This window comes from Schistocerca gregaria, chromosome 9 (genome assembly GCF_023897955.1).
Source record: "Schistocerca gregaria isolate iqSchGreg1 chromosome 9, iqSchGreg1.2, whole genome shotgun sequence".
Classification (NCBI taxonomy): Eukaryota; Metazoa; Arthropoda; class Insecta; order Orthoptera; family Acrididae; genus Schistocerca; species Schistocerca gregaria.
In genome coordinates this window covers 220013637-220036556 of record NC_064928.1, presented here as the reverse complement: position 1 = coordinate 220036556, position 22920 = coordinate 220013637, and the positions used below count along the sequence as shown (strand labels likewise).

The following is a 22920-nucleotide window of genomic DNA, read 5'->3' as shown; positions in this document are numbered from 1 at the left end:
TAATTCACTTGATAGCTCCCAGCCACAGATATCCATTTTGTTTTCATTTGACGTGAGAGTAAACGAGGGAGAAACAGCAAAATCACTAAATGTAAACACGGATCACGTGGAGACTACCCACTATAACTCAGGCTGCTCTGCGCATCAGCCGAAAAGTCTGAAACAGAAAACATATGTATTGGAGGAAATGTAAGGCATGTTATTTGGTCACAAGTATGTCAAAGCGCAGTGCCACGCCTACTCAAAGCATTTTTCTACCGCACGTCCAAACTATATTCAGGAGAGGGGAAATTGAAATGTCCTGTGGTGCCTCTCCTGCTCCCAGTCAGGCAGTTTGACAGCCTGCCCCCTTTTTAAAAAAATCTCGCAATTAATAGCAGATGGGATTATTTGTAATCTAGAGAACAAGGACTCTTCAGAAAATCTGAACTCTTTATTGCCTATTAGTTAATAACTTGCTGCTTTGTGCAACATAAAATTAAATATAGGCTACATAAAACCAATATAGACAAGAGAAATAATGCATTTCTTCAATCCTTAGCTCCTAGCATTTTTTCCCCTCTAATCGCTATCTAATATTGAAAAAGCTGTAAATACAAATAATACCCAAGACTGGCTTGGTTTCTCGATCCGATTACGTCTATTTTGTTACTGTCTGCTAGGTAAAACAAAATAGGCCTTTCTAATATGGCAGCAATTTTGTAACATACCAATTCAACGAGACTGTTTTGGCACAAATGGCCATTTTTACAACACGACAGAATATAATCCAATAAGTACCAATATCAAATGCCTATTAAACCTACTACAAGCAAACAGCTTTATGTTAGGAAATAATTTCACATTTCATTCATACGCACCAGCTTCTCAAACATGAGATCGAAAATTAATATTACAAAATTTTTATATAAATTTAGAATCGTCTTATTCTTCCATCATTTGTGTGATGTCCCCGTTTCTTCTCCTTCCTCGTTCTAACAAGCAATTCTGTCATCACCAGTTCTGTAGCTATTGCTGCCACTGTCAAAATTTTTTCGCTGATTAACTTCACTAACCCTGCCAGAATCACAGGTTTAGTTATCCCATGATTATATTCCGACTAGGCGTTATTACATGTTCTAACAACACGTTTTTCGCATTACTTCCAAAATAGAACTTAAGCAGCTGCTAGCCGGGGACTGTCCTACTGGTCCTTACTAGTGTAGCGATCTGGCCAAAAATTTTCTGTCAAAATTTCATTTTCTTGCATACACCGAGAAGATAATACGTAATCTTTCTCACCTGTTATTCCTGGTCGTTTATTTCCATTCTGGTAGTCTGAATCTATGGATTTCGCTAGTAATTATAACAATGCTGATCATTCCCAAACCCAATCAACCACATAATCAGACAGCGATTGGCATTCATCCGTTCGGCTTTACTCACTCAGCTCGTATAGCCCCGCCCCTTTTGTCTGCGGAAAGTTTATTTCTAGATGCGACGAGGATTCTCCTGACAGAGATATCATGTACACTATACATGCATTCAAAAGTAAACTTATGATTCATTCTGAAATCAACTTAAAATGTGTTCAAAAATAGTCCCAACAAGGGAGCATTTCAAAATCATATGAATAATCGATAGACAAACGTGCGCTGGTTGCTAGGTGCTTTGTGAAACAAGTTTTTTTTCCCTCAAGGATATGAATTTGGCGCTCCCTTTTCCCGGTAACATCTATCTGCTTGCTGCTACTGCTTGCACAGCCAACAGCCGCATTCCTGTTGCCAGAAGCGGGAGAATCTACTACTCAAACGTGACTCAACTGCGCATGCGCATGAGCCCGCGCGTAACTGCTAAAACAAATCAAATGTAAACAGTTGCGACTTCACGCTCATTGGAGGCAACTTGTTATGAAGCACAGTCTTCCTAAAGCATAGTCTTCCTAAAGCTGTGACACATTTTCAGTTGGCAGACGCTTGCATGAGTACTGTGTGTCGTTGTCATATATGGCGCATTTCCTTTGCAATTTAAGTTATTTTCATTTTTTTCTCTCGTTTATGTTTTAGCGTTTTAAGTATTATTCTGCTGTAGCGGGATACAGTAATATTCTTTGTTAGAGTATCGGTTCTTACCAGTCAAAACTACAAGAATTTAACAGAAAACTATAACAATTAAAAATTCCCGGAATTCTAAAAATATCCCGGGTTTTCCCGGTTTTCTCCCAGATGAAAAAATTCCCGAGTTTTTCCCGGGTCGTATACACCCTGTAGTTCCATAAATATTTGCAGCAAAGAAAACAACAAAGGCTCCAGAACAGTAAACTGATTTGGAAACCCTTGAAGGTTAGTAAAATTTGACAGAATTTGCAAGCAGAATTCTGATTGAAAATGTTGGTCAGAAGTGACAGTAATATGTGTACTACAACAGCTTGCGAAGTATGTACGCAAAGGTAAAGCTGTCATCAACCCAAAGGCTGGTTTGAACAGTACAGTGCTTTACTAAGCAAGGTCCTATAGGAGTTGGTGTGCCCTTGCCTTCCGCCAACCTTTGAAAATAACTTATGCAGCCGGTTACTGGGGATTCTACAGTTTAATGCGCACACTGAACCACAATGTGACTCAGAATTTTTCACACTGACAGATACTGCCAAAAGCAATAGAAGTGATATGTGACAGATAAAATATGTATACAGGTTGTCTCAGGAGGAATGGTCAATATTCAGGGATATGACAGGCACTATCATCTGAAGCAAAAAACTTCATATGGACATGTGCCCAATTCCAAAAGGTTTTTGAGACAGAACAAATTTTACATTTGTTCTCGGGCTAATGCTGCACGCATATGTATCTTACCCACCCAACCTCTTTGGACTTTATTCTAGTCCAGCCTACCTCTTTGATTTCAATCGCTTTGCTTAGGATGTCTTTCTGCCATTACACTAACCCACTGAATGTGTAGGTGTCCATGATGTGTAGTGAGTTAAATAGTGCATGTAAGTGTATCAACAGCAGTGTTGCTTAACTGTGCTTGTATATTCCTGACTTGTTAAAACACCACACATCTACACTAATGAAGAATATGCAGATATGGTGCATGATAGGACTTCTCTGTTGGTAGGGCTCCTGCTGCTGCTGAAGATTACTGTCGGTGTTTTCCAATGAGTCGAATTCCTGATGGCAGAGTGTTTGCCAGAGTATTCGGCATGTTGCGTGGAACAGGTATTCTGCAGGAACAGCAACACACTGCTGAATCTTGCAGTGTAGTCATATTAACAGCATACAGTGACTTTCTGCTCATATAAATGTGCCACGAACTTGTGTGCAGTGAGCACTACATGCCGGAGACTTCTAACCATATCACATATGATGTGTCCAAAACAGTCATATTGGTGACACTGCCACATGACTTCAATTTTGTCACTAATTCAATTATAATCACCATTTGTTTCCATTAATACTATTCACTGATCAAGTCAAGTTTACACAGAATGGAATCAACAAACATGTAATAGTACAACAAAAAAAAAGATGACTGGTTTCAGACTGAGAATCATTTTCAAATCATCGTAACACAGTCAAAGATGGTATTTCCAAAGATTTGAAAACCATGTCAAAAATGTGCAATGAACAGTTACAGCACATTTTTGAACATTTACTGTGAACTGTACAAAAGCTGTAAATTGAAGGATACAATAAAGCTTAGAGGGGAATGTGTTGGAAATATTTATTCTTTGATTGATACTTTGAAAAATGCGTGTTGCAATTTTTACTAACCGATGTGCAATGAACAGTTACAGAACATTTTTGACATGGTTTCACATCTTAGGAAATATTATTTATAACTATGTTATGATGATTTAAAAATGAGTCTTGGCCCAAAACTATAGCCATTGAGTGGGAGGTGGGAGAATAATTTGCAACTTTGGGCATGTTTTTCGTTGTGTTGATTAGCCGAAGTTGCTGACCCACAGCTATTCCATCATGCTGGAAGCTCATAAATAGGTAATAATCGCTAGGGGTTGCAGAAGAATCAACATGCTACAGTGGAAACCAATTTCAAGCTCACTCCTTGATCAATGTTTGGTGCAGCATGATTGTTAACATATTGATAGGTCCAGTCATTTTACAAGAGTGAACAATGGAATAAAATAACTTGCACTTTCTGGAAAATTTGTTTGTTGAACACTTTGAGAATGTTTCTTTGGCAACATGGACTGCAATGTGCTTCTAGCACAACAGAGCCCCTTCACATTTTACCAGACATATAAGGAACATCTCGACTGTACTTTTTCTAATCACTTGATTGGTCATGGCAATACAATCAACTGGCTACCCAGATCACCAGACCTTATGCCATTAGAATATTGTTTACGGGTTTAGATTAGGTCTGAGGGATACAAATGAAATGTGAATACATGAGGTGAACTGCTTGGTTCCCTCATTAAGGGGAAAGGGACTCAGACAAGCAACACTTCCAAGAGGGCACAAATGCGTTGAAGTTTATGGCGAGGTATTTGAACATTTACTGTAAGCTGTACAAAAGCTGTAAATTGAAGGATACAATAAAGCTAAGAGGTGAATGTGTTGAAAATACGTATTCTTTGATTGATACCTTGAAAAATGCGTGTTGCAATTTTTACTAACTGATGTACATGCATAAAGATACAGAAAATAAATAACACTGTATATTAAATGTGTTCTATCTTGGAAACAGTTCTAAATTTCCTGTCATATCCTTGAATACTGACCATTCCAACACAAAACTGGTACAGTTGGTATAACTAACAAAATTAACAGATACACTAAATTTTTTTTAAATTTTTAATCAAATAAACACATTTGTAATTTAATTTACCTCCAAAAACATACAAATGTTGCTTCAATATCACACCGCAGGCACCAGAGTTCCGAGGTGGATGTTCACCTGTTGTTACTTCCCGGTCCCTGGAAAACACATCAATTGACGCATAAAGATAGAACAGGTGATTATGGTGCTTTCTTTACAGTGAAACAACTTTTTAGATTTTCTTCAAATACTGTTGTCCAACAGCGTCTAGTTATGAAAAATTATTCTGACTATAATAAGGTGCCTGACTGGGGTGTTGCTCTTTGTCTGGAGATGATGTAACCATTAACTACAGTACAAGAAGAACTAACCAACTTCTAGAAGTCATAACCTTAGAACACCAAGAAGGAAAAGAAGTTAAAAGCAACTATATGTTAAGCCCAATCGACAGAAGGAAAGAGAGCTCAAAATAAGGACTTCCCCTTGGATAAAGGTCCTCAAAATATGTCATAGAGACAGCTGAGTTCCAAAATCAAGGATTAAATGTCCTTTGCTATATTGCTACAATGGATAAAAAGTAAAATGCGGTTGACAGCCCATGCGTTGTTCACTACAATAGCTGGTAATTCAGATGGCAACCACAACCAAACATAAGCGGTTAAAAAGGGCGCTGGGTCAGGAAATGGCGATTTGTCAAAGGTTGATAACAATGAGAACAAAGTGGTGGGGGATCACTACTTAACAAATGGTGATGGCTAAAAAGACAGCGTCCAAAATGCAACCTTGGTAAACTGATCTCCTCAAGACACACACCGTCAGGTGGCTTGCGGAGTATGGATGTAGATGTAGAAGGGCCATAGGGAGACCAGCCAAGCTGTTGGGAGAAGTTTAGTTCCCCACAGCTTCTTCCCACGAAGACAATACACTGGTGGTGTGTCCTTGGGAAGCAAATGAAGTCCAAGATGAACATGGGCTGCCACATAAAGCCAAGGCTGTGAAGAGTTCACACCCATTTGGTACATGGCAGGCAATGTGAAGTTAAGTTGCCATAGCAGTACTTTAAAGCGAACTCCGGGAGGTATCAGAGAAGAAGTGTGCACCTGATACTGGTGGTCAAGGGAGTCATCAAAAAAGAGGGCATAGGATGGGTGGCCAGGCATGGCAGAAAAACAGTATGCATATCTGTTGAGCAGGATATCACGCTGGTAAGACAGTGGTAGTTCAGCGGCTTCTGCACACAGTCTCTCAATCAGGATAGTATAAAAGGCACCAGTGGCCTAACATATTCCACGATCATGATGGTGTAAGGAGGTCAGACATGCAGAGAAATAAACAAAATGCCCATAGTCTAGTTCCGAACATACAAGGAATTGGTACAAAAGGAGGGGGGTAGTCCAATGCACTACACAGCAAGTACCTCTTAGGACACACAGGACACTGAGGGACTGGGTACAGTGTGCAGTTAGGTTAACCCATGTTGGAAGCCCAAGAAAGTTTCCTATCAAGCATGAGCCTCAGGAATTTCATAGTGTCAGGAAACTGAAGAGCAACAGGCTCAACATGTACATACAGTGGAAGAAACCCATTGCACCCCAGAAATTCAAACAGTTTTGTCAGTGGAAAAGTGAAAGCCACTGTCGACATTCCACAAGTGAAGATGGTAGAACGATCGCTGAAGATGCCACTCGAGGAGACAAGGGCATAGAGAACTGCAACAGGTGGCAAAGTCATCAATGAAAAGGGAGGCGGGAGACAGGCCATAATAGGGTTAATGGCTATAGCAAAGAGGACTACAGCTGGCTGCGGTGGCCGTGCGGGTCTGGCGCTGCAGTCCGGAACCGCGGGACTGCTACGGTCGCAGGTTCGAATCCTGCCTTGGGCATGGGTGTGTGTGATGTCCTTAGGTTAGTTAGGTTTAAGTAGTTCTAAGTTCTAGGGGACTTATGACCTAAGATGTTGAGTCCCATTTTTGAAAGTGGACTACATTCAGGAAGGAGCCTTGAGGCACCCTGTTCTCCTGGATAATGGTGTCTGAAAATGCCAAACCCACACGTACCTTGAAAACTCAGGCTTTTAAAAATTCCTGAAATAAATGGGGCAGATGGCCTCAGAAGCCCCACAGGTATAGAGTACAGATGATAACAGTCCTCTAGCAGGTGTCGTAGGCTTTCTCCAAATCAAAAAACATGGCCACAGTCTAGTATTCTCGAGAAAATCATTCATGACATGGGTTGAAAAAGTGAAAAGATGGTCAACTGCAGAACAGTGTGCATAAAACCACATTGTGCAGTGGTTAGTAGACTGCGAGACTTGAGCCACCATACCAGCCAGCCACGACTAATATATTCCATCACCTCGCAAACAAAGCAGTTGAGAGAAACGGGGTGGTAGCTAGATGGAGGGTGTTTGTCCTTACTGGGCTTAGGTATGGGTATGACAGTGGCTTTACAACAGCATCTGGGAAATGTGTAATCTGCCCAAGTGCGATAGTACGTACAAAGGAGAAAGTGCTTGCCTGCAAGAAAAAGATGCCATAACATCTGAATCTGAACACCAACTGGCCCTGAGGTGGAAGATCGGGATGAGATGAGAGCACAGTCTAGTTCCTTTGTAGTAAAGGCAGCACTGGAGCATTCACAATTCTGAGAGGAGGAGGATAACACCTGAGTCTCCTCCGCTTATTTCCGAGAAAGGAAGGTGGGGTGACAGTGGGTGGAGCTTAAAATCTCTACATAATAGCATCCCAAGATGCTTGAAATAGCAACAGGTTGCACAATGGCATCATCTGCTATGATCAGGCCAGAAATCAGGAAATAGAGCTCGGTCCTAGAGATCTGACAGAGGTTGCCCCTTGTGACAGATGAGGGAGTGAAATTGTTAAAAGAACTAGTAAATAAAATCCAGCTAACTTTTTTTGCTATCCTGAAGAATGTGATGACACTGCACATGCTACTGTTTATAACGAATACAGTTTGCCATCAAAGGGTTATGGCTAAAAATGCGGTAAGCACGATCTGTGTGTGAATTGCGTCACCGCATGCCTCAGTCCAACAGGGGACCAGAACACAGCACGGTAAAGAAGAAGTGCTAGGTACGGAACATTCTGCAGTAGTAAGGATAATGTTCATAAGGTATTTGGCCTGGTCATCACAACTGGGGAAATGATGTTTGTCGAAGGTCACCAGAGAGGAGTAAAGCCTTCAGTCGGCCTTAGCAAGCTGCCTATTGGGTTTACACACAGGTGGGGTAGGAGTCAGCATCTACTTCTACACAGATACACAGCAAGCCACTGTACGGTGCACGGCGGGTGGTACCCTGTACCACTACAGTCATTTCCCTTCCCGTTCCACTCCCAAACAGAGTGAGGGAAAACTCACTGTCTATATGCCTTCGTATGAGCCCTAATTTCTCAAATCTTATCTTCTTCAGCAAATTGATAGTACACAGGAATTGGTCGCTTGAGTGTGTGTTGAGTCTGAAATGAATATGGGTGCTCCAGTTTTAAGACAGATAGAGTTGAGCTGATTGAGAAGGTCAGCCAAGAGGGAACCTCTCGGACAGGTTCTCGGAGAGCCCCAAAGGGGATCATGGTTCTTAAGGTCAATGAGCAGTGAAACAGGCTGGAGTAAGTCTGCCCTGCTGACAGCGAATGATGAAGAGATGTAGACATTACAAAGAGAAAAGGTGAAATGAGGAAGGAAAATGCGGACTGCAACAGCTTGAGCTGGGTGGTCAATGAGACGGTTTGGCTATGGATGTCACCCTGGATGAACAAGCCTGACTCCCCCATTCTGCAGTAGTAAGGACAATGCTGTCTGCAGGAGAATATCAAAGCAGAACAGAATGAAACTTGAGGGGGCAAAGCAGTTGTGAGGATGCAATTGTGTTTTGTAGAGACAGAAAATGGATGGTGCGATTCCAAGAGCAGCCGTAACTCCTTGTTGTATCTAATACCCCAAATGTTCCACTGTAGAAGAGTCATAATGGGGAATGAGGAGGAGAGAACAAATGAAGGAGTCACCTTAGCAACTGTCGAGTGTCAGCCTTTGAGGACTCACTGCTACAGGGTGCAGAGGCTCGAAGATCCCGTTCTACGGAGCGTCGACATTCTTCCTGGGTTAGCCTAGAAATTCTAGGGCAGAAAAAAGGTAGGTGGTGTGCACCAGCAAAATGGAGGACAGCCGGGTGAGGGTATGATGTGGCGACACAGCTGAAAAGTATCTTTGAGTCAGGGAAGGAGAATACTGTTTGCCTTTGTTCAACTTCTTAGAGCCTTTACAGTTGGCAGATGAAGATTATGACATTTGTTGGTTCAAGGGACGTAACAGGTCTTTGCGGGAGTGTTCCTTTCATCCTTTCAAGCCTGACAGGTGAGTCGAAGGTGATTTCACCCCCAAAAGCAAAGACTTGGTAGCTCGTTGCTCAGCGATAGGAGAAGGAGACACGGGTGCTACCATGATACTGGATGATTTCACAACTGCAGTACTGAATTGGAAGTCGCAAGTCTGCACGGCCATGTCCTTCAATGAGCGAGGAATAGCAATAATGGTATTATAAATGCTGGATGGAAAAATGCAGGGCTTCTGACTAGCCAGCAACTTGTGAGTAACACAGGAGTGTAATTTTTCCTTCACCCACAACTCATGGACGACCTGCTTATTGTGATACATGGGACACTCGTGGGATCACTCGTGCGACTGATTCTAGAATATAGCTCAAGTGTGTGGAACCCATAACAAATAGGACTAACGTGCCCCATACATTCAGTGTACCTACTGAATGTATACAGACATGGGCAGCACATATGGTGACAAGTTTATCTGATCCATCGGAAAGTGTCACAGAGATACTGAAGGAACTTACATGGTAGACTCTTGAAGACAAACGTAAACTATCCCAAGAAAGTCTATTAACCACATTTCAAGACCTGGCTGTAAATGGTGACTCTAAGAATATACTACAACTCCCTACACATAGCTCACATAGGGATCGTGAGAACGAGATTAAAATAATTACTACACATGCAGAGGCATTAAAATAATTATTATTCCCATCCTCCATATGTGAACAGAACAGGAATAAGTCCTAATAACAGGTACAATGGCACATACCCTCTGCCATGCGCCTCACGGTGGTTTACAGAGTATAGATGTACACGTAGATGGGGTGGCGTGGTCACCATTACAGTGCTTGTAGGTGCTAAGTTTGCAACAACTGTTTTCATTACCTGATGGATTGCATGTGACACCCCGATTAGATAGATAATTTTGGATTTATCCCTAGTTCAAACCATAAGCAGCCGAGTGTAAATAACACCACGTTAAGAATCCAGTGTATGGTGGGCGTCGACACGAACAGGATAAACGTGGAGGAGCAAAGCTGTAAGCAGTTGTTGGACCAGAAAATCACAAGCAATGTCCCACTACATAAGTGAGAGCAGAATTTCACATTACCTACAATTGCATCAACACTTCTCTGAAAATCACGGAAAACCTAAATCAGGATGGCCGGACGTGGGATTGAACCGTCGTCCTCCCGAATGCGAGTCCAGTGTGCTAACCACTGAGCCACTGAGCCATCTCGCTCGGTACTTCCTTCATAGTGTGATAACATGAGGAACTGGCATGCAGCTGTGAGAGTCTTTGAATCTTTAGCCTCATTCCATTTACATTTTATAAACACAGAATGAGACTGCAACTGGCTCATTGCATAAAAATTCCCCATGATTGCTAGCGTCTTTAGGGCGCACTCCATCCAACTAGGGGTTCCCTCAGAGGCGGGGGGCTCATCTATCTTAGGTGAATGTTCATACCTCAGGTCATACCTCCCGAACTCCAAACAGATGAACCAATTGGCTATTGGGAAGGTGACAGCACAGGCTGGGCCTGGCCTGTACCAGAGATTATGTGTGAATCCTACCTGTTGGTCCGAGGCTGAGAATTATGCCATTACCCAGTCACCTGCTACGTGTGTAACATGTAGGCTGGCCTCCAGGAGTGCACAGGGAGGAATAAGAAGAAAAGAGAGACCTCAAATGCTGAAGTGGAGGAAGGGTAGGAGATGCAGAATGAAGAAAGAAGGAAAACGCTGACAAGAGACTGTTCTGATACCTGGCTAACAAAATTTCAGAACGCATTCCCAAAGATACCCAAGACATCTTCCCCAGGAAAGGGGAAAAAGAATAGCAGGAAGACAGACATGCAGCATAGAAAGGAAAGAGGTGCTCCAAAGGCTGGGGACCCATGGTAGACAAGCACACACTCACCAAATAGTAGTGAGCCGCCTGGGAGGAGTTCTGGTTAGGATGGCAGAGACACATATGCACTCCAGAGAAAGAGATTGAGACTGCAATGACAGAGATTCCAGTGCTCTTGAAGCAAAGAGCTTCTGTATGCTAAAATCTGTACGAAAAATCAAACACTTATCCCCGTTTAAGTTATACAACATTATTCAACAAATGGTACTGCCTTGAGTAAGAGTGTAATGCGTATGAATCCATATCTCTTCCAAACAAACCAATTGTGATATTTTATAATTGACTATGTTCAAAGTACTTACGGGCATTCAGCCAGGTTGAATTTTCGACAACTGCCGATATTTCGGCGGATGCACACTCCGCCATTTTCAAGGCTTAACTGCAACGACCAGACGAAGTGCAGAAAACACGAGAGCTCAGTTCTGCGAGTTTAACAGAAAAGATAACACACACCTAAACAAAAGCCACCAAAGATGAACGAAGTCAGAGCTATCGATAGTAAGAAACTATGGACTGGTAGTTGAGGAAACGTTAACTCTGTCCCTATGTTTTTTAACAAGTGTTCATGGAAGACTTCGAGGAGCGTGCATTGGAGTCGGCGCCATTGAAACCTGCCTGTTTTTTCAGATACGTTGACGATACTTTTGTTGTTTGGCCGCATGGCAGGGAGAATTTGAATGCCTTTTTAGAACATCTAAACTCGATCCACCCCAATATTCGTTTTACCATGGAGTTGGAAGAGGATGGTTGCCTTCCCTTTCTTGACGTTTTGGTTAGGAGGAAGGTGGATGGATCGTTGGGACATGCAGTTTATAGGAAGCGTACTCACACTGACTTGTATCTGCAGGCGGACAGTTGTCATCATCCGGCCCAACGTGAAGGGGTACTTCGTACCCTGGTACACAGGGCACATGTCATCTCCGACGTTGAGACTTTGCCTGCTGAGCTTGCCCATCTTGAGGCTACCTTCCGCCACAACAGGTATAGTGAAAGACAGATTGAACGGGCGTTGCGATATCAACCAACTGTGCGCCAGGTGACTGATGATAATTCTCAGTTGACTCCTAAATCTATTGCCTTTTTGCCCTACGTAGGAAGCACTTCAAACAAGATAGGTCGTATTTTACGGAAATACAATGTGAAATGTGTTTTCCGACCTCCATCTAAGATTAAAGCGCTTTTGGGGTCTGTTAAGGATGATCTTGGTTTACGTAAGGCAGGTGTTTATCGCATTCCTTGTAGCTGTGGCATGGCATACATTGGTCAGACCATCAGGACCGTGGAGGACCGGTGTATTGAACATAAACGGCACACGCGACAGCAGCAGCCTAGCAAATCTGCTATTGCCGAACATTGTTTGGACACTGGTCACCCCATGTGGTATAATAATACCGAGATATTAGCATGCACGTCCGGCTATTGGGACAGTGTGATTAAGGAGTCTGTTGAAATTAAATTGGCTAGCAACCTTGTGAATAGGGATGGAGGCTTTTGTTTAAACTCGGCCTGGAATCCTGCTCTTTCACTTGTTAAAAAACATAGGGACAGAGTTAACGTTTCCTCAACTACCAGTCCATAGTTTCTTACTATCGATAGCTCTGACTTCGTTCATCTTTGGTGGCTTTTGTTTAGGTGTGTGTTATCTTTTCTGTTAAACTCGCAGAACCGAGCTCTCGTGTTTTCTGCACTTCGTCTGGTCGTTGCAGTTAAGCCTTGAAAATGGCGGAGTGTGCATCCGCCGAAATATCGGCAGTTGTCGAAAATTCAACCTGGCAGAATGCCCGTAAGTACTTTGAACATAGTTTACGCCAGGAGAAGCTCAGGTTACATATAATTGACTAACACAACATCAACATCCTAGAAGTATATTCCGTTACCTTTCCCACTGCTACAACCACTTGTTTTCCTCCTAATTACCATCAAATGTACTGATATCACTGCATAGCCTGTTCACGATTGCACATTACGTACTTGCAAATCTTAGGCAACACCATTACTTTAAAATGCAATGAGGTGCCACATAACTGAGGTTGGAGTCAATTTTGGGAGTCTGTGATAAATAGCCATAAACGTTCCGTCATGCACTGTAAATAATTAAACAACATACCACAATTAATAAGTTCACACCCTATTTGAATCCAGTTTTGACATGTGTGAACATAGACAACAACAATGTGTTGGTTCACACAATGTACATGGATCCACCTTAACTAATCTCTCTAGCCGTATGTCTCTTCTATGTAAACATCACTCTTAAACACTATTTCCTACTATCTCCTATACGTTATCTTTTAGTCTTTTCTTTCTGTTTCTCTTGAATACCGTTTCTTTCAGGTACTGGGGAAAAATGAACATTTATCAAACAGAACTAACACAGACTTTGGGCTGCACTACTCTCTGTCTGTCACTGCAACCGAGATTTAAAGGGATGGGTGAGAGGGACACAGACACTAGTATCACACTGCACCCAGATGTTTTCATACTGTATCTTCTTTCCATTTCACAATCAACAAATAAATAACATCTGCAAGAAGTTTCTAAAGCCGTTCATTAGTCCTACCATGAGTGATCTGTCTCCTGTTCACGCTCAGGACTCTAAAACTTCTCCTCAACTGTAAGATCAGCATCATTAGCTTGGCATGTTTTTGCTCTTAGCTCTTAGACCAATATTCTGCTTAACAGTCTATCTATGTAGTTTTGATTTTATCGTCGCCTTAGTGATGGTTAGGACAGGTTCTGTTCCAAAAGAGCTAGTGCACCTTTTCTCGCCACCCTATCAGCTTATTCACTGACACTAATTCCTGAATGACAAGGAATCCACAACAGGTTTACCTTGTTGCTTTCGCTAGCCTCACAAGGGCTTCATGGCATTCGGCAACAATCTTTGATCTCACAGCAGGGACTGATAAGAAATTTCTGAGTGCTGCTCAGCTGTCTGAATGAATGAATATGTCACAATCCTCTCCGAAGAACCTGTGTCTAACAAAGAACTTGTAGAAGGTCCCCTACTACTCTTTAAGGGCACTAGCTGAAGTTAGCAGAATGGCAGGGAGACTAACTGCACAATCAGTAAACTCAGTTTCAGTCCAGATGTTGCTCTGACACTATATCCTGGCAATCGGTCGTGAATGTAAACAAATGATGGCTTAGGCTGGTGAAGGGGAGAAGAATGGTGCAGGGGAATGAGTCCCGTCTCCCTCTCACAGCTTATGTCCATATCTGTGTTCAGCAAAAGCAGCACTGACGTGTAGTCATATGGATTGCAGCCCTCCCCCTCCCGCCTTTGGTGTGAGAAAGATATTAAAACCCTGTCGCAGATCAAGATTAACCTCCACTCTCATTTCAAAATAATAAAATGAAACAACAGGCAATGCATGACACAAAGCAAAGTAGAGTATACAAAGCATTTGGTCACGACTACAGTGCAATTTTTGCTGAGGTCGGTATTACCGTAAAGGTGGTAGTCCAGCCCAGACCTCTACCTTTATCTTACACAACAAAATTTAAAATCTCCTCCTCCCCCCACCTAAAACTGCCATCCAAATATGTCTGCATAATAACTGTGGGCTAAGACCAATGTTGTTTTGTCTCCCTGGGTAAATCAAACCAAAATATAAAGCACTATCAAAACACCAATACTAAATGTCAGTTGTTGACACATCAAAGCATAATACAAATATAGAGATGCAGGGATTCAACAGCGAAGTATCAGCCACTCTATTCATTCTGTTTTGATGTACACAGTGAACACAAAGGTAGTGAGGAAATTGTAGGACACCTTCATGCTGATTGATCAGAGCCTTTTGGAAGCCCATTGGATCTCAACTCTGTAGAGGTCATGTCCAAAACCTCTACTACACACAACTAACCAGCATTTCAAGATGCAGTCTTAAGATTAGTCCTATCTGTTCAAAAAAAACATCACTCAATAATCAATATGAACAGTTCCTAACATGTTGACTGTCATAACTTAAATACGCTTGGGAAACAAGCAAAATGCATTCTGAGAATTTAAATTCTGTAATACATTACTGAGAACTATATTTTAATATATATTTTGGGGCAGCTCCACCTCAATGCCTTGCCTAGTTTCTTCCTTCCTTTCTTATGACTCACAGGCTGTCAAGTCAGTATTTTGCATATGAACCAAGGCTTGTTGATTTTATTTATCCAAAGATGAATCTATATAATTGTTTCATTTTGTAGTGTGTAGTGAGTGGGTAACTGAAAAATACATTCAACAATATTTCCTTGAGCAAAGATGGTTCCTGTGTTAAGTCCAAAAAATGTGTGGCAAGAGATGAACTGGAGGGAGGAGAGGGAACCCGAGGCTTCTTCATTTTATAGATATCTGGGAAAGAGAGAACCTGTGAGGAAACCCAGAATATGGTCTCCATTACTTGGGTTCTTTGTCTATTTGTAGTATGATGTTGGCCAGATTACACACAAGGAAGGTTAAAGTTTAGCAACTCATGAACAGAGAGCTCATTACAGAAGGACAGGCAAAGGAATTATATGCCGCCTCATTGATGGAACTATACTGACATCTGATTGAAGTGGTATTGTTTTATCCATTAGAATCACTTGGTGAAAGCCTGCAGCTTTAAAAACAATGGTTTTATTTGTTATAAAATCTACTGCTTCCAGTCACAATTTTCCTTTATTTTCCGTATGATACATTTGGGGAAATAAATCATGTAATCAAGTGTAATTTTCATGTATTATAATATTTTGCGGTGTGATGTTTCCGACATGTAAGTTGCTATGTTATAGTGGCACCTTTACTGCAATATGAACACAGTTAATTTTGCAATTATTGATGTATCTTTCTAAATAGATAATGCTGAATTTTTAAACAATTTCTACTTACAGATTTGTAACTGCCCTCCTCAGCAGAAATCTGTATGTAAAAAGTAATCAACATGTATTTACATTATGATCCAGGCACCAGAATAATGCAGCAGTCTCCCATTTGAAAGATCAAACACAAATATGTTGTAATATACGAAAAATGCATTTTATAATAGGGCTTATTTCTTGAAATGGGTCGTCCCGAAAATAAAAGAAAATTGTTTCAAGCTGCAGCAAATGTTATAAAATAACAGACAAAACCACGATTGAAAGTGAATTACAGAAACTGTGGAATACTTAATTGAGAAGAAACAGACAAGCAGTAAGACAGAAGACACACGGAAAGATGAAGAAAGTTCTGTAAATTTACTTTCGTTACTTTCTCTGCAATTTTGCTTGCCTGATATTTGTCTATCGTTTCCTCCTGTGCTCTTGCTTTACTTTTTATCTCCCTTGTCTATTATATGCTTAGTTTCATCATTTTACATTCAGTTTCCACTTCTGAATTCTCTATGATATAATATTACTGTACAATACTTTGCACATCCATTTTGGATCTCCCCCATTTAGACCAACCCTTTTCCATATAATTTCATCATCTCTATTTTCTTCAGCCTCAGAATGCAAGTTTTGCCTAAGAAAGTCCGACCTGCTTTATAACTGGAAGTATTCCTACCCTTTTTACCTAATGTGGTGTAATTACCTGTTTATCGCTGTCCCTAACTGATGTAATGTCTATAAAAACATAATACTTCCTACAGAGCTTTTTGAAAAGTTCATGGTAATTCTATCCATTCTTACTGATTATTTACAAACAATTTTACTCTGCACTGCACTTTTGGACAAGACACATACTGACATCCACTAGCTGTCATCATAAATATTTATATTAAATATTATATTTAAAGCTCATCATTACATAACCCCAGAAAACTCTCACAGAAAATGGTTTCTGGACTTACCAAAGTTCTGTATTGCTGTCATAAATCCATATTTCATCTGTTGGAAAATATTCAGTCCGAATTTGTGAAGTCGATGTTCTCTGAACATGTTCCTGCAACAGCACCAAATAACGAAAATAAATCACTTGACAATCATTACTGGGGAGAAGTACCACATACTTTTTCTTTGAGAGAGAGAGAGAGAGAGAGAGAGAGAGAGAGAGAGAGAGAGAGGAGGGGGGGGGGGCTGTGTGCCATTACTAAGAAAGTTACTAAATTAGGGTTGGTACACAATAATTGCCAGTTTTCTCCCGCACAGTACCTGCCTGATCACATCACAAGTGTCTTCTTCACAAATAGTTATTGAGAATGTCACAGGTGCCTTTAATGAGATTTCCCTATGTCATACCCCCACACTTTAGCCTCCATATATTACTCAGACTAGGGTTTAACCAGTAAAACAGTGGAGTGCTTGTAGCATAGACTGATATTTAGGATGGCAGGGAAGTTAAAAATCAATGTCCTCTCAACACAGCGGCCATCAGACAGAGAACAGTAATTCATTTGAACAGAGACAAGCAAAAAATTGGCAGTAACTTCTTTGAAAGAAACCTAGAATATTCAAGTCGACTCCAGGAAATGCTTCTGAATATATATGAAAGAAACTGAAGCATTCACTTTTCATTTACACAAGATCTTATGAAATCGAGAATCTCTCAAAATGAACAGGAATGAAACAGCGTATCAGCAATTCATTTCCAAAGTAACAGTCTTACCATTAAGCTCGAGTGACTTACAGAAACCAAGAAAGCTTTATACTGTGACCACTGTATTACTTTGCTCAGTTTGTATCTAGAATCAGTAGATTTATTTTATACATTTTACAATGGCAGTTCCATCTCTTCTGTATGGCAGCAAAACAGATTCCCTAGACCGACAACTGGAGCCATATTCAGGCCACAGAAACAAAGTTCCTGACAGGAATCAACAACTGTAGTAGAATTCGTCATACTTGCAATGAATACAAAAGTAGTGAAGATCTTCACAATACTACAAAAAAATCGAAGAATACAGGTAAAAAATGACTCTATCCTATCCTTCGAATCTCCATCGATATACTTACTCCGCTGGCCAACTATATGGTGCATGGTGGAGGGTACCCTGTGCCACTACCAGTCATTTCCTTTGATGCTCCACTTGAAAATAGAGCAAAGGAGAAACAACTGTCCTTTTGCCTCCGTGTGATCCCTAATTTCTTGTGATCGTTAGGTGAAATGCATGTTGGTGCAGTAGCATCATTCTGCAGTTGGCTTCAAATGACAGTTCTCTAAATTTTTTCACTGAAGTTCCTTGGAAATAAGTTTGCCTTCCCTCCAGGTATTCCCATTTGAGATTCCAAAACATCTCTTTAATGCTTGTGTGTTGTTCAAACTACCAGTAACAAATCTAGCAGCCCGCCTCTTAACTGCTTCGATGTCTTCCTTTAATCTGCTGCTACGGATCCCAAACACTCTAGCAGTGCTCAAGAATAGGTTGCACTAGCATCCTATACACGGTCTCCTTTAAGGGCAAGCCATACTATGCGAAAATCCTCCCAATAAACCAAAGTTGACCATTTTCCTTCCCTAAGGCAATCATCAATACCAATTTCATTTCATATCACTCCGCGATGTTATTTCTAGATATTTAACCATTGGGTCTGTGTCAAGCAGGACACTAATGATGCTATATACGAACATTACAGGTTTTTTTTTTTTTCCTACTCATCTGCATTAACTTTTATTTTTGTACTTTCGCAGCTAGCTGCAGGTCATCACAGCAACCAGAAATTTTGTCTAAGTCATCTTATATCCTCCTTCAGTGACTCAACTTTGACACCTTTCCGTAAACTACAGCATCGTCAGCAAACAGCAGCGTATTGCTGTCCAACCAGTCCGCCAGATTGTTTATGTATATAGAAAATAATAGTTAGTAGTCATATCACACATCCCTGTGGCACTCCTTACAATACCCTTGTTTCTGATGAACACTTGGCATTGAGGACAACATAATGAGTTCTATTACTTAAGAAGTCTTTGAGCCTCTCACATATCTGGGAATCTCTTTCATATGCTCACATCTTTGTTAACATCCTGCAGTAGGGCACTGGCTCAAATGCATTTCAGACATCTAAGAATGACGAATCTGCCTACTGTCCTTCATCCACGGTTCACAGTCTAAGATGTGAAAAAAGGACAAGCTGAGTCTTCCATGAGCGATGCTTTCTAAAACCGTGTTGATTTTTGGAAAATGGCCAGCTACAACAGTAAGCTATTGATTACAGACAGACAAAAGATATTTGGGAAAACTGAGGAAGAGGTGGACTGATGAACCAAAACAGGTCACATGCAACAATTTATGCACCGCTGGCTCAGCTTTGCCAATGGTGCATAAGGTAACTATTCTGTTTTACAATTCTTGTCATCTATCCAATTTGTCACATACAGTAGACGAATCTTTCAAGTGCGGTAATTCTTGCTTCACTTACATATTGGAAGGGCTGGGTCAGTAGGGTTGCACACGTCTATGTTGGAACAACTATGCCATAGAGCCAGACACCTCAGACTTTCTTGCAGCTTTTACCTCAATGGGCATTATATGTCACTGTGAGCTATAGAGATACAATTACAAATGAGAATTTGGGAGTGGTACAGGCAGGGATTGTATGAAAGCAAATTTAGGTGAGCAAATAAATAATTGCAGAAATCAAAGCAATTAAGTCGTACATGTTACCTTGGCACTTTTCATTGGTTACAATGGCACCAGCTGAAGACAGCCATCCCAATAGGCATAGGCTTTAAGATATCCTTTTACAGGTAGAAGAGGGTGTTGGAATTGAGATAAAATGGATGAAGCTGGAGCGGAAGATGCAGAAACTGGTGATGAAACGATGTGGGGGAAAATATTAGAATTACTAATATTAAATAAGAAGGGTCAGAATGAAGACTCACTACTGATCAAGCAGAGAACACAGCTTTACAACACCATACAAAGAATATCAGTAACAGAGATTTATCTATGACACAAAAGTCATTAATTAACATACAAGTTGATTTCTAAATAAAACTGCAAATGAGTTTTCAGTTTCTTAAGGGCACACACAAAGTTCAAGCTCATCTTACTGTCCAAATTACGGGTATCAAGATACATCAAGTTGCAGCTGAAGCAGCTAACGGTTGGTATCTTACACGTTCTGAATTGGGCAGTTCTCTATAACTAATAATCTTCATACTAAGAGCATTTATTTGACAATGAAGCTCTAACATCAGTATACTCTGCATGATGCTACCAAGTCACAACTACTTTTGCACACACTCTCCTCACTGGTGCAGTACTTCGTCAACGGAGAATTGCATTTCACTGTGTGGTTTTTTTTTGTTTGTTTGTGGGACGGTGTTATACATTTTGCATAAACAGTGAACACCTACAACAGCTGCTGTGACGCAAATATTTAGTTTTCAAAACCTAGTTAGCTACGAACATTGCAACTTGTGTTTACTCTTCTGCTAACTTAATTTGCTGTCCATCCCATCACTGTCTTCAACTCCAATAAACTGAGTGGCTTTCTGTGAAAGGTCTCACTCTCAATTTCAAAAAGACACAACATACTTAGTTCTGTACTTCTAGAGGCTCTACACCAATGATAAATTTAACACATGGGGAAAGAAATAACAACTTGTAAAAAACTTTGAATCTCCATTTTGTATTATTTTTTAAAATCTTTACATCTGACTGCTTTTCCCGGTACATGATTACAATATCTGAAGGAAAAATTACATTCATTACTCCACACTGATGGTTCCTTCAGCACGTAAAGGGGTGCACAATGCAGTTACCAAAAATTTTAACCATGTGTCCATGGACAGTGAACTTAAACTTGAAAAGTACTAAAAATTATTTCCTTGACAACTACTCCTACTCTGTAGAAGAACTGCTACTTTTGTAATGTGTAAAAGTTGGTGCACAGGAATTACTAACATCCGTTGTTGTTGTTGTTGTTGTTGTTGTTGTTGTCTTCAGTCCTGAGACTGGTTTGATGCAGCTCTCCATGCTACTCTATCCTGTGCAAGCTGCTTCATCTCCCAGTACCTACTGCAACCTACATCCTTCTGAATCTGCTTAGTGTACTCATCTCTCGGTCTCCCTCTACGATTTTTACCCTCCACGCTGCCCTCCAATGCTAAATTTGTGATCCCTTGATGCCTCAGAACATGTCCTACCAACCGATCCCTTCTTCTAGTCAAGTTGTGCCACAAACTTCTCTTCTCCCCAATCCTATTCAATACCTTCTCATTAGTTACGTGATCTATCCACCTTATCTTCAGTATTCTTCTGTAGCACCACATTTCGAAAGCTTCTATTCTCTTCTTGTCCAAACTATTTATCGTCCATGTTTCACTTCCATACATGGCTACACTCCATACAAATACTTTCAGAAATGACATCCTGACACTTAAATCTATACTCGATGTTAACAAATTTATCTTCTTCAGAAACACTTGCCTTGCCATTGCCAGTCTACATTTTATACCCTCTCTACTTCGACCATCATCAGTTATTTTGCTCCCCAAATAGCAAACCTCCTTTACTACTTAATGTGTCTCATTTCCTAATCTAATTCCCTCAGCATCACCCGATTTAATTTGACTACATTCCATTATCCTCGTTTTGCTTTTGTTAATGTTCATCTTATATCCTCCTTTCAAGACACTGTCCATTCCGTTCAACTGCTCTTCCAAGTCCTTTGCCGTCGCTGACAGAATTACAATGTCTTCGGCGAACCTCAAAGTTTTTACTTCGTCTCCATGAATTTTAATACCTATTCCAAATTTTTCTTTTGTTTCCTTTACTGCTTGCTCAATATACAGATTGAATAACATCGGGGAGAGGCTACAACCCTGTCTCACTCCTTTCCCAACCACTGCTTCCCTTTCATGCCCCTCGACTCTTATTACTGCCATCTGGTTTCTGTACAAATTATAAATAGCCTTTCGCTCCCTGTATTTTACCCCTGCCACCTTTAGAATTTGAAAGAGAGTATTCCAGTCAACATTGTCAAAAGCTTTCTCTAAGTTTACAAATGCTAGAAACGTAGGTTTGCCTTTTCTTAATCTTTCTTCTAAGATAAGTCGTAAGGTCAGTATTGCCTCACGTGTTCCAACATTTCGACGGAATCCAAACTGATCCTCCCCGAGGTCTGCATCTACCAGTTTTTCCATTCGTCTGTAAAGAATTCGCGTTAGTATTTTGCAGCCGTGGCTTATTAAACTGATAGTTCGGTAATTTTCACATCTGTCAGCACCTGCTTTCTTTGGGATTGGAATTATTATATTCTTCTTGAAGTCTGAGGGTATTTCGCCTGTCTCATACATCTTGCTCACCAGCTGGTAGAGTTTTGTCATGACTGGCTCTCCCAAGGCCGTCAGTAGTTCTAATGGAATGCTGTCTACTCCGGGGGCCTTGTTTCGACTCAGGTCTTTCAGTGCTCTGTCAAACTCTTCACCCAGTATCGTATCTCCCATTTCGTCTTCATCTACATCCTCTTCTATTTCCATAATATTGTCCTCAAGTACATCGCCCTTGTATAAACCTTCTATATACTCCTTCCACCTTTCTGCCTTCCCTTCTTTGCTTAGAACTGGGCTGCCATCTGAGCTCTTGATATTCATACACGTGGTTCTCTTCTCTCCAAAGGTCTCTATAATTTTCCTGTAGGCAGTATCTATCTTACCCCTAGTGAGATAAGCTTCTACATCCTTACATTTGTCCTCTAGCCATCCCTGTTTAGCCATTTTGCACTTCCTGTCGATCTCATTTTTGAGACGTTTGTATTCCTTTTTGCCAGCTTCATTTACTGCATTTTTATATTTTCTCCTTTCATCAATTAAATTCAATATTTCTTCTGTTACCCAAGGATTTCTAGCAGCCCTCGTCTTTGTACCTACTTTATCCTCTGCTGCCTTCACTACTACATCCCTCAGAGCTACCCATTCTTCTTCTACTGTATTTCTTTCCCCTATTCCTGTCAATTGTTCCCTTATGCTCTCTTTGAAACTCTGTACAACCTCT

General features: G+C 40.9%; 1 protein-coding gene across 6 annotated transcripts in view; it reads right to left on the bottom strand.

Moving 5' to 3' along the window:
* LOC126292008 (kelch domain-containing protein 2-like) overlaps nucleotides 1-22920 on the bottom strand; it is a 180428-nt gene that overhangs the window by 118372 nt on the left and 39136 nt on the right. For all 6 annotated transcript variants that reach the window (XM_049985796.1, XM_049985795.1, XM_049985793.1 and 3 more), the window contains 2 exons: nucleotides 16834-16925; nucleotides 4834-4922 (listed from right to left, as the gene is read on the bottom strand). In XM_049985796.1, coding sequence (XP_049841753.1) covers nucleotides 4834-4922; nucleotides 16834-16925 — 181 coding nt within the window. The remainder of the gene's footprint in view (nucleotides 1-4833; nucleotides 4923-16833; nucleotides 16926-22920) is intronic.